We start from the raw sequence: 12291 nt of genomic DNA on the forward strand, positions 1-12291 counted from the left end.
CTACTTTGCGTGACAAATATTCATGCAAAGATAGTGTGGCAATACAGCTCAACTGGTAGCCTACGGGAAAGGCATATTTCTTACCGACTCAGACTCATCAGGAGTACATCCACTATTGATATAATATTCAACATCAGCAGCTTTGATCACACCATTGTTCATGAATCCAATCTGCAAAGTGATATAAGTAAAACAACCTCAATACAACCATGTTAGTATACACACACATGTGATCACAGTTGTCATCAAACCATGTTTGATGTGACAGTCTCCAGAGGGACACTGAGGCTGATGCCCAAGTTGACGAGGATCTCAACAGTAAGTTCTGATCAGTTATAGGCAGCATCCAAATATTCCTTTCAAATGGTATGGAATTTAGTAATTGTTCTCACTGTTGGTTGGGTATCAATGAACAATGTTTTAGGCAGTTTCCTAAAATTTTTTTATCTCACTCACTTTGTATTTTCCAAGGAGTGGGTGGCGGCCACCAGTTATCAGCATGTCATCACCACGCTCCAGAATAAACCGGATTGGGCGGCCAGTCCTATAGGAAATGACTCTGTTAATATGTTGGATGCTTCATAAATTGTAGAAACAAAGAGATGGGGAGGGGGGGCTTGAGATAATCAGGCTTAGAGGTTGGCAATGGGGATAGTCACATGCTTTAAACATTTCAGAAGTCTATGGGGACAGGACACCTGGGTGGCTCAGTTGTGTCTGCCTTCAGTTCAGGTCGTGATCCTGGGGTCCTGGGATCGAATCCCACAATCAGGCTTCCTGCGTGGAGCCTGCTTCTCCCTCTGCCTATGTCTCTTCCTCTCTCCCTGTGTCTCTCATGAATAGATAAATAAAATCTTTAAAAAAAAAAGAAGTTTGTGGGAACACTAAAATTAAAAAAAGCACAATTACTATTATTATCCTGGTTTAGTCATATCTGAGATTTATATATCAAAATGCTATATTATTTGGTTATAAGTTACTTTCCTTTAATTTTTTTATATAGCCCTAAGGGATTATATGATTATTTTGCAACTATGTGTATAAGTAGGTTATACTATTATGAACTTTACTTTGGGATATTAAAAGGGGCATTAAAATAATTGCCATGGGGGATGTAGAGGCTGGAAAGGTTGAGAACCAATGCTCTGCTGAGCCTGATCAGCCTCCTTTGCATTCAGGCTCCCTGTTCATAAAATGCCCATTGAGGGCTCCTCTGACTTCTGAAGGGATGTTCCTAGTACCTGTACACCTGTACTTATCAGACAGCCTTTTCTATTGTTGGAAAGTGCCAATGAGTTGAGGTATTCACTTTCTCTTTGCAGCGGTAGCCCAGGATAAGTTAAGTTTGTCTTGAATATTTAGTGAGTAAGGTTCACAAAAGTCATGGCTATTCCTGTGTCTGGTTATTCCATGTGGATGATGCAGAGGCTGAGTGAACATTCCCAAGAGCAGGAGACTCTATTTCATGACAAAACATGTCCCTTGTAAGGTTACGCTTTTGACCCTCCCTCCGCTCAGGCGATCTCAGCTTGATTTATTTTGACAATTTAAAACATAAACATTTTAAAGAGTTAAAGTCAATGAAAAAGTAATACATGGCTACATCTGAGTCAAAACATATAGTGATTACATCTATTATGTAATACTCTCATGAGACAGGTGGATATTATTATCACCAGTTTATCCGTGAGGAAACTGAGGTGGCCTGTCAAGGTGACCTTGTGAGTGAGTGGTAGTTTAAGAGCAGATCCTATGGCTCAGGTCCAGTGTTCCTTTGCCTACATGCCAACCACACCCTTTGGAGATGAAAGGCTAGGACTAGTGGGACCAAAGCGGGGCTGCAGGACTAGGACACGGTGGTAATCTACATTGCCAGGACAGCTGACATTAACAGCTGCTACAGTGACTCTTACTTCTTGGCGGCCACGGCACCGACAGCTCCTAGCACAGCGGGCTTGGTTACTTTTCCCCCAAACCCTCCTCCAGTTCTTTTCATGTGGCAGGCGATTCGACTCCTTGGGATGTTTAATGTTGCAGCCACAAATTCCTGCAAGAGATAAGTCCCCGAAGCCATATAAGTGCAATTTAATAGTTTACTTCCTCAGCTATGTACTTCCCCTCCGCCTCGCTGAAGAAACCGAATTCAACAAATACTTAGAACATTTACAGAGTTGTACACCCATCACCATAATCTATTTTAGAACATTTTAAGCATCCCCACAGAAACTCTGGATCTACTGAGCAGTCACTCCTTATCTCCCTCCAGCCCCCAACACTAGGTAACTATTGATCTACTTTTTGTCTCCATAGATTTACCTGTTTGGAACATTTCATATAAACGTAATCATATAATACGTGGTCTTTTGCAACTGGCTCTGTCACTTGGCATAATGTTTGCAAGGTTGTTGAACGCATGTTGTCCATGGAACAGTACTCCATTCCTTTTTTTATAACTGAATAATATTCCCTTGTACAGAGATACCATATTTTGTTTACCCGTTCATCAATCGATGGGCATTTGGATTGTTTCCACTTCTGGCTATTTTAAACAGTGTTGCTATGAACACTCAAGTATAAATTCTCCTGTGGGCAGATGACTTCAATTCTCTCAGCTAGATACCTAGACATGGAACTGTTGGGTTATTATGTAGTCACTATATTTAACACCCTTAGAAACTGCTATGCTATTTTCCAGGCTGTGGAAAAATGGATGTGCCATTTGTGCCCACCAGCAATATATGAAGGTTTCAATTTCTCTATATCCTCATCAACGCTTGTTACTGTCTTTTGATTACAGCCATTCTAGTGGGTGTGGAGCGCTATCTCATTGTGGTCTTGATGTGCATTTCCCTAGTAACAATGCCGTGAGCACCATTTCATGTGCTTATTAGTCATTCATAGACCTTCTTTATCTATTCAAATCCTTTGTTGAGCCTGCTTTTGATCCTGCCCCAGGTTCTGGGCTGTGGCCTGTGAGCACCCTGTACACTAGCTACCCCAGAAATGCCTCATGAAATTAACTAGTGGTACCTTAGAAGGTGTGGGTGGTAGAGAGCGGTGGTGACCTGGGACATACACCTTATCCACTTGGAGCCCAGAACTACATACTCTCTATCAAAAGAGATCTCAGAGGTGATCTTTATCACCTTCCTCAATTTATAGAAAAAGATACTGGTGCCTGGCAACTTGTGAGAGATCACATAGCTTTTTAGGGGCAAAACCGTAACTCCTCACTCCTCTGCTGTCCATTTCAAAACTTGCAACCATGGAGGCCACAGTCACATCCCAGCTCAACATCAGTCCCCTCAGGTTTTCATTTTGCCTGGAACAGCAGCTTCCTCCTCCCTCTGAGCCTATACACCCCTTCACAACCCCAAGGTACCAACTCACTCTGCTCTACCAGGAAGACCTCAGCTTTTCCCCTCAGTAATGCTTGTCATTACTCCTCCTCCCAGTAGAGCAGGTTAAGTATCCCCCTGTGCCAGTCACTATTCTAGAACCAACATCTCCACATCTCAGAAGAGGGGAATGTCTGAGGATTTCCTTTACTTGCATGAGTGAAGCAATGCCTTATATCTCAACCACTGGAATAGGACTGGAAATCACCTGCTACAGCATTGGAAATGCAATTGCTTTACAGGTGCATCACCAATACATGCAAACATTAAGACAGAGAAGCAACACGAATGAGGCTTTGGCCTCCCTGAGATTAGGTTTTACACTATCAATTGTTATAACGGTAAAGTAAATCTCGTCCTATATTTTGGAACTTAGCAAAATTTTCATCTCTCTGAAAAGTCTGCCCTTTTAGGGAAATATTTGCCCTGTTTTCTTTATTCTGGACTGTAGCTTATGTCAAGTATACAGAGAATTTCACTCATAGGAGTGGAAGGAATCCAAGGTCCCCTAGAGCAGAGTGCCTGATTGTAGTGCCTCATAGCACGCCATCATCTGGAGTCTCAATTTTCAAAAATATCCGGTTACCTGCACATGGCTTGGAAACTGTGTCCCAACGTACAATACCATTTCTTTATCTTCTTCTTTTGGGATAGCCAGGATAGTTTGTGTTTCCATGTAAAAATGTTCCTGCCCTTCTACGTGAGCCTCACCTGAAAGGCATACATACAGGACAATGCTTATTTGAAAATCTCAAATTGAGGAGACTCACTGGTATTTGGTTTATGAGGAGAGAATTGCTTTAGCTTATGGAGAGCTGGGCTTCATATCATTTGATTAAACCATTTTTTTTTCTAATTAAAACGTGTTGTACACCACCAGCTGTATGACACTGGGTCATTCACTTCCTCTGTTGGCTTCAGTTTCCTTATCTCTCAAGTGGGGTGGTGAGTTCTATGATGTGCTGGACTTGAGGATACAGACTAACCTGGCCATACATCCAGGTGCTATCATTTCTTTGGTGAATTTGGCGAAGTTATTAAACCCTCATTTCCTCCTCTGTAAAAGGGGGGAGGGAGATAATGACAATATGTCCCTCAATCTGGTGACATTAGGATTGTTGAGTCATAGAAGGTAAGCAGTTTGTAAAAGGACACAAGGTTTAAAATGGCCGATCTGAAGTTGTTTCTTTCCCTAAAACCAGCTTGCTTCTGATGGTTTAGCTGAGATTTTTGGCTTGCTCAGTACACCCTTATCATTTTGTAGGTTATACCAGAAGAGGCATTTGGCCCTAGTTTCAATATTTGGAAGGCATTTTTACTTTAAAATGAAATAAAATACTGAAGCATTTAAAACTAGGCAATGTATGTCAACTATAATTCAATTAAGGGGATCCCTGGGTGGCTCAGCGGTTTAGTGCCTGCCTCTGGCCCAGGGCATGATCCTGGAGTCCCAGGATCGATTCCCATGTCGGGCTCCCAGCATGGAGCCTGCTTCTCCCTCTGCCTGTGTCTCTGCCTCTCTCTCTCTCTCTCTCTCTCTCTCTCTCTCTCTCTCTCTATGTCTATCATAAATAAATAAATAAATAAATCTGAAAAAAACCAAAACTATAATTCAATTAAGAATAACAACCACAAGAATTAGCCAAAAGATTCCTGTGCTGCTAAAATAAGTGAGGAGTTATTTTTGCCAGGAGTCAAAAGAGTTCTTGGGACAACAAAATGTGAGTCATGAAAAAAGGTCCAAAAAAAAAAAAAAAAAAGAAAAAGAAAAAGAAAAAAGAAAAGGAAAAAAAAAAAAAAGAAACAGTCTTCCAGATTTTAGTAAACGATTAAAAGCCTTACCAAACTCTCTATTCCAACTATTTAGGAGAGGGTGATAGATTCTGTGAAAATTACTAATTTCTCTTACCCTAGACTGGACGTAATTTTCTTAGTAAAGAGCTGTACTTCTCAATCCTGGGTATACCTTAAGATCATCTGGGAGCTTTTAGATAAATACTGATGCTTTCATCCTGTACTCCAAAGTTCTGATTTCACTGGTCTAGGATGGGATCTTGGTATTTGTATTTAAAAAAAAAATCATACTAACTAGGTTTTTGCCAGTTCAGTAAGTCAAAGCAGACAAACAAACAAATAAACCAACAAATAAATTATAGTATCAAGATTGGAAAAGATAAATAAATATATATGTCATATATATGTATATAAAAATATATGTCATATATAATTGTATATACAGAAAATGCAAGACTTTTAAAATAGTAAGTGAATTGAGTAAAGTTCTTAGGTAAAGATCAACATATAAAAGCTAATTGTGTTTTGTTTTTATATACTAGACACAAACTAGTAGAAAATGAAATAAAAATATCATTTAAAACAGCATCATAAAACACCAAATACTAGGCATAAATATTAAGAAGAATGTGCAAGATCTCCATAGTGGAAACTACAGTTATCGAGAGAAATTAGAGTAAACCTAAATAAAAGGCATGTTCTATCCTATTCATGGATTAGAACTTAACACTGTTAAGATTTTGAGTCTCTAACTTGATAATGTTTTAATGCAATTCCAGTCAAAATCCCAGCAAGATATTTTTAGTGAAAATTGATAAGCTGATGATAAATGCATATGGAAATGCAAAGAGCTTATAATAGCTATGGTCGTATTGAGAAAGAATTAACAAAATGACATTACACTCTGAGATTTCAAAACTTACAATAGAGTTATAGCAAGTAAGACAGTGTGGTCTATTACAAAGATAAAAATAAACAGATGAGTGGAATCTAATAAAGAGTTCAGAAATAGAACAACACATATGTAGACACCTGGAAAGCCACAAAAGCTGCATTGCAATTCAAGAAAGGAATAGATAAGTTTTTAACAGATGGTGCCAGGTAAACTGGATATCCATTTGAAAAAAACTGAACCTTGACCCTGTGTCATGCCAGACAGAAAAATTAACTTGAGATGGATCATAGGCTTCAATGTCAAGGCTAAAAAATGTTATCAGCTTCTAGGAGTAAACATAGAAAAATAGTTTCATGAACTTTGGATAGGCAAGGATTTCTTCATGGGCTCAAGAACACTGGGCACCATAAAGAAAAGACTAAGAAATCATTCTTTATTAAAATCAAGAACTTTTGTTCATGAACAAGAGTAATGAGGACAGTGAGCACACAGTCCACAGACTGGAAGAAGATATGTGCAATACTTATAACTAGCAAAGAGCTTACACCAAAAACAAAGAAACCTTCTATAGATTTGTAAGTAAATCAAGTAATTATTATATTATTAATTATATTAAAATTAATTATAGCAATATAATGTAACTATAATATCAGTTATAATTATTACTTTTAATTAGTTTAAAAAACAGGCAAAAAACTTGAACATATATCTCACAAAAGAGGATCTAAAAATGGCCAATACACATCTGAAAAGGGTTCAATATCATTAGTCATCAAAGAAATTCAATGGAGGCCATGATAAGACACTACTCCACCAGATTAGATAAAATTAAGAAGACTGACAATAACCGAATAATGGAACTCTCATAATTGCTAATGGGAATATACCTGGAACACAACTTTTTTTTTAATGTTTGGCATTAACTTCTAAAAGTAAATACGTAAAAACACTGTTATTTAGCAATGCTACTTCTGTGTATATTTCATTGGAAATGAGTGCTTATGTTCACCAAAAGATATGTATGATATTATAGAAACTTTATTCATAATATCGCCAAGTTGAAAATAGCTAAATAGTCCATCAATAGTAGAATGGATAAATTGTGGAATACAATGGAATACTCCTAAACAATGAAAAAGAAGTACTGATCTATGCACAATGTGGATGAATCTTCCACACAGACTGTGGAATAAAAGAAGTAGACACAAAGAAAGTTATACTGTAAGATTTCATTTGTATGAAGTTCAAAAGACATAAAATTTTCTGTAGTGATAAAGACTTTTGGGAGGGTTACTGATTGAGAGGGGGCCAGAGGAAGCTTTCTGGGGTGTTGGAAGTGTTCTATATATATTTTTAGAGATTTTATTTTCAAATCTTAAAATTTAAAATTTTTAATCTCTACACTCAGTGTGGAGCTTAAACTTAAAACCACCAGACCAAGAATTGAATGTTCTACCAACTGAGCCAGCCAGGAGCTTGAAAAGTGTTCTGTATTTTGATGTGGGTAATGTTTACATAGATTTATATGTATATGTAAAATTTCATCAAACTGCAAACTTATTATTTGTGCATTTTAAATTTTGATTTAAAAATCACACGGGGTTGAGAGCTCTGCATTGGAGCTTCACTATTTCTCAAACTAGATGATAGAAGTTAGAGTCAACTTTAGAGGAGTTATTTTTCTGGCCCAAGACCACTTACCTTCAATGATTTGATCAACATATTTAAAGGCTTGCTCTACATTTCCTTGCTCGATTTTTTTTTCAGTGGTAAAAAATGAATTGTGCTCTAGGGCTTGCTGCAGGGGGAAAACACATAAACCAAAACAATATTTAGATTTTTTTTCACATCCTAATAAGCCATTCATCCCCCATCAAACTGATATGCACCTGCTCTATCAGATATTCACACACCACAACAGACAATCCCAGCAGTGTGGAGAGTCAGCAGAAACTGGGTTACAATGGACAACAGGCATGGGTAACTCAGTTTTGTTCAGGGCTCTGAGGAAGCTGAGGGAGAGACAAGCATATATGAAACAAAGTCCCATCCTCTAGAATGCTGAGTGATGACCTGACGCAGTTGGGTATTAAGGTGCCAACTTTGTGGTGTGGGAGGTGGGGGCAGATAAGAGAATATTTTCTACTTCCTTTACCAAGGAGAAGGCTGATGGAATTGGAGATGCTCAGAAATGGCCTTCTGTAGGTGACCTAAATTAGGTGCTGAATTGTGCATAATTAGGACAGTTAGAGAAGAGAGGGAAAATGTTTGAAGTCAAGGATACCTCAGAAAGCAATAGTTTGAGGTTGAAAACAAGCTGACAGGCCAAAAAGAGAACAAGGCTAGGATGGCTGGGGAGCAGGTTTTCTATCAAAAAGCAGCTGGATGAACTTCAAAGGTGAACTGAGTTTGGACTATGAAAGATCATGAATTCTATGCTACAAACCTTATTGAGGAGGACATGATTGTATAAGAAAAGTGACCTGATGAACACTGAGGCTTAGAAAAGTTAACAGATTGAAATGGAGTACAAGAACCTCTTCAAGTGGTTACTCTAGTAAATCTGACAATAAATGGTGAGATCTGGGCTAAAGGGTGGAATGGGACTGAAATTGAGAATGGAAAGAAGGGGGCAGACTTAGAGGCATTTAAAAGATAACTGGGAAAGACTTGAACTTGGCAAATCTTGGGAAGAACAGAGGAGAATCAGAGGATATCGAAGACTACATTCTACGTGGCTAGGTTTCATAGTGCTCATGTACCCACCTATTCATCTCTTCCCTCCACTACACACATTTATTAGGACAGACCACAGGCTTAGCACTTTGCTAACACTGGGGCTACAAAGCACCAAGCAACACATTCTTGCCTTCATTAATAACAACAACTAAAACAAAAATAATAGCAAATTTTTACTGCATGCATTTCACATCTCCCCAGGTGCTGCCGTAAGCATTTCACTTGGGTTTTCTCATCTAAACTCACATGACCTTTTCTGTAGGTGATTTTATAGTTCCTATTTTACAGTTGAGAAAGTAAGTGGAATTTAAGTGACTTGCTAAAACTTTCATTGCTATTAAGAGGCCTTTAAAAGATGGAGTCAGGGATCCCTGGGTGGCGCAGCGGTTTAGCGCCTGCCTTTGGCCCAGGGGCGATCCTGGAGACCCGGGATCGAATCCCACGTCGGGCTCCCGGTGCATGGAGCCTGCTTCTCCCTCTGCCTATGTCTCTGCCTCTCTCTCTCTCTCTCTCTCTCTCTCTCTCTGTGACTATCATAAATAAATAAAAATTAAAAAAAAAAAAAGACGGAGTCAGAATACAAATCCAGGATTTCTGTTTCCAGAGAAAACAGAGGAAGTGGGAGTTATGTTAATAAATCAGTGAACGTCACAACTGTTTTTAGTTTCACAGTGCTGTGGATTTTCCCACTGACTAGTTTTACATGGGTCATAAGGACATTCCTCTGGTGTTACTTATCTGTATTCTGAGGACATGGCTTGGCAAAAAGCAATGGGAGGAGAAGTGGTCACAGGAAGGAAAGGGAAATCCAGGCAGGCAAATTCTCAGTATTATGCCTCGAGGTGCAGGTTGCTGGAGCCTTCCCTGGGAATCTATAGATAACACTGAACAAAGTATAGATGGAGCCCAAAGTATACTATTTTGTGCCTTTATCAGTTGACTTATGCCAGAAGTATATTGCCCTAGTCATTCTAGAAGACACAAAGTGGCCTGACTACCTCTATTGTGATAATCCTTGGTTCTATGTCTTCATAAGTGATCTTCACTTTTTTAGCCGCCTCTCGTGCATGAGCATAAGTGTCAGCAGCCACAGTGCAGATAATCTGACCCACGCAAATCACCTGCAGAAAAGCCACACGTGGAGATTAGCTAAGACACAGAATCATTAAAAAGAAATAACTGTCCCCACATTCTTACATTTACCCATTTGGGTCTCTGGACCAAAAGAAAGATTAGTTTCTACCTATGAGAATAATTTAAAACATTGGCTTGAGTGGGATTTAGAGGGTACAAAAACTGGGTATAGAACTTAATTACCTGGCTTCTGATTGTTTTCAGGTACCTTCCTCACCATTCCCATACCATACACTTTAATCCAGTCATCCTGAAATTCTGTTGGTTCTTTTAATGTCCTAGGCTCTATATTGCTTCTACAGTTTTCACAATTATTTTAGAAGCCTTCTTTGAGAGAGGGCTTTAGGACTTATGATGAGAATCTCAAAAGGGTCCACAATTCAAAAGAGAATTTGAGAATCACTGATGTGGAGTCCCTGGTTCCCTGTAAGTTTTTGTGATGTGAACATGAATCCATGGATGAGTCAAAACCAATAGTCATTTTGGTGTCTCCAGTGGAGCATTTGAATAATAATAGGCCCCATATAAATCACACACCTCATTCTGCGCATAGAGAATCTCTCCACGATGGTTATTACTTCCTGGCACATCCTCTGCTGTTATCACATCAACAACACCTGGAAGGGCCAGGGCTTCTGAAGCATCAAAGGATCTAGGAGAGAAAATTTGAAAATGCACATCAAAGTCGCAGGAGTGAGTTCAGAGTACAATATAAATGATTCCTCATACACAGGGAAAAATTACAATGGACCTCATAACTAAATCATGGGACAGAACTCTATGTTGAAAAGTGCCAACGTTTATTTATTTATTTATTTTTTAGTGCCAACATTTATTTAGCAGGTGTTTGGGCTCTTGGCATTAGATGCTTTCAAAAATATGCTTAAAAAAGGACTGCTTTTCATCCAGAAGAGGAAATGAATATTCTTAGTTGACTTAAATATATAAGTTCTCAATTTCATTTATTTATTTATTTAGTTAGTTCTCAATTTTAATGTGAAATTGTGAATGCATTCCAGTAATACATGGAAACATCTTTTATTTCCTTACATGATCTTTGCATGAGCTTTGGTGCTGGTGACTACAGCCAGGAAGAGTTCTCGGGCAATTGGGGGCATGTCATCACTAAATACAGCTTCCCCTGTGGCATGTTTGATGGCTGACTGGTGCATGACTGGGTGGCCGATGGGGTCTTGTGGGGGTTGGTAGGGATCCACACACTGTCAATGAATAAAGTAAATTATTTTACTTCCAGACATTCTCATTTGGCCTGATGTATCTGTTTTATAAGTCAAGAAAAATTATAGGCAATTGGTATGCATATCTGTGAGTCAACGTTAATAAACGTCTATTGAATATCATGGGAAGAGATATATTCTGATTATAATCTACTCCCTCACCTCCCCAAAAGGAAGGCGTTTTTCTCCTTCTTAAAGATTGTATAAGCTTGTATCAGAATAGACACAAACACACATTAAAATGACAAAATCAACTTCCTATAGCAATGAAGAACAGTTTATATAACTATTATGGTGCAAAGAAAATACACAAGTTCCTGGGAGATTTAGGGTGACTGTATTAAAGCAGGGAAGGCTTCCTAGAAGCAGTGAATGTAGAGTCCGGTTTTGAAGAAAGGACAAGCATTTACCACGAAAAGGAGAATATTTTAAACAACAAAACTGAAATAGTGGAGGAGGGACATTAATAATCTAATTCCTTGTGAAAACTTGAGTAAAACCATAGAAGCTAAACCAAGCAAATCGTGTGTGAGTGACAATAAGTAATGTTGGCGGGCTTTGGTAGACATTACCCGTACAAATAATAAAAAATATAGCTATTGAAAAGAAGGAGATATATGCATAATGCATGCATCTGAATGCATAGACAGATTAGAAAATAAAAAACTCTGTCCACTGACCTGGAACATCTGAATTCCTTGGGGTGTTTTTATGGGGAAATCTTCTAGAGCACTCATGAACTTTTCTGGGATATCAGGAAACTTCTGGGGATCCTGAAAATAAGATTATTTCACATATAACTTTACAATCTGAGTCACTAGCTTGGAAAAACACATGTAGAAATAGGTTATCCAATTTATTCTCCCAGATATTAGTCACCAGATCTGCTGGGAGAGAGTCCGGAGCGTCCAGCTCCCTAGGCTAGCAGCAGCATGGCTATATCTACTTATGCACACAGGAAAGTGTATGCTATTTCCAGGAAGTGGAGACTTCCTTTATGACCAGCTCTCCCCCCAAATGGATGGAAATATGTGCGCTTCCAAATGGTGGCTGTGCTTTCAGGTCTGGGCCAATCTTCTGGGCATATATCTCA

At 38.7% G+C, this 12291-nt stretch overlaps 1 protein-coding gene across 1 annotated transcript in view; it reads right to left on the minus strand.

Moving 5' to 3' along the window:
- The window catches only part of LOC112922830 (aldehyde oxidase 4-like), a 64164-nt gene that overhangs the window by 18366 nt on the left and 33507 nt on the right, over window positions 1–12291 (minus strand). Inside the window, exons 17-25 of the mRNA XM_072742728.1 lie at window positions 11879–11971; window positions 11011–11180; window positions 10498–10612; window positions 9825–9947; window positions 7789–7885; window positions 3985–4109; window positions 1914–2047; window positions 457–544; window positions 85–171 (exon numbers count right to left, since the gene is read on the minus strand). Coding sequence (XP_072598829.1) covers window positions 85–171; window positions 457–544; window positions 1914–2047; window positions 3985–4109; window positions 7789–7885; window positions 9825–9947; window positions 10498–10612; window positions 11011–11180; window positions 11879–11971 — 1032 coding nt within the window. The remainder of the gene's footprint in view (window positions 1–84; window positions 172–456; window positions 545–1913; window positions 2048–3984; window positions 4110–7788; window positions 7886–9824; window positions 9948–10497; window positions 10613–11010; window positions 11181–11878; window positions 11972–12291) is intronic.

Source organism: Vulpes vulpes, chromosome 16 (genome assembly GCF_048418805.1).
Source record: "Vulpes vulpes isolate BD-2025 chromosome 16, VulVul3, whole genome shotgun sequence".
Classification (NCBI taxonomy): Eukaryota; Metazoa; Chordata; class Mammalia; order Carnivora; family Canidae; genus Vulpes; species Vulpes vulpes.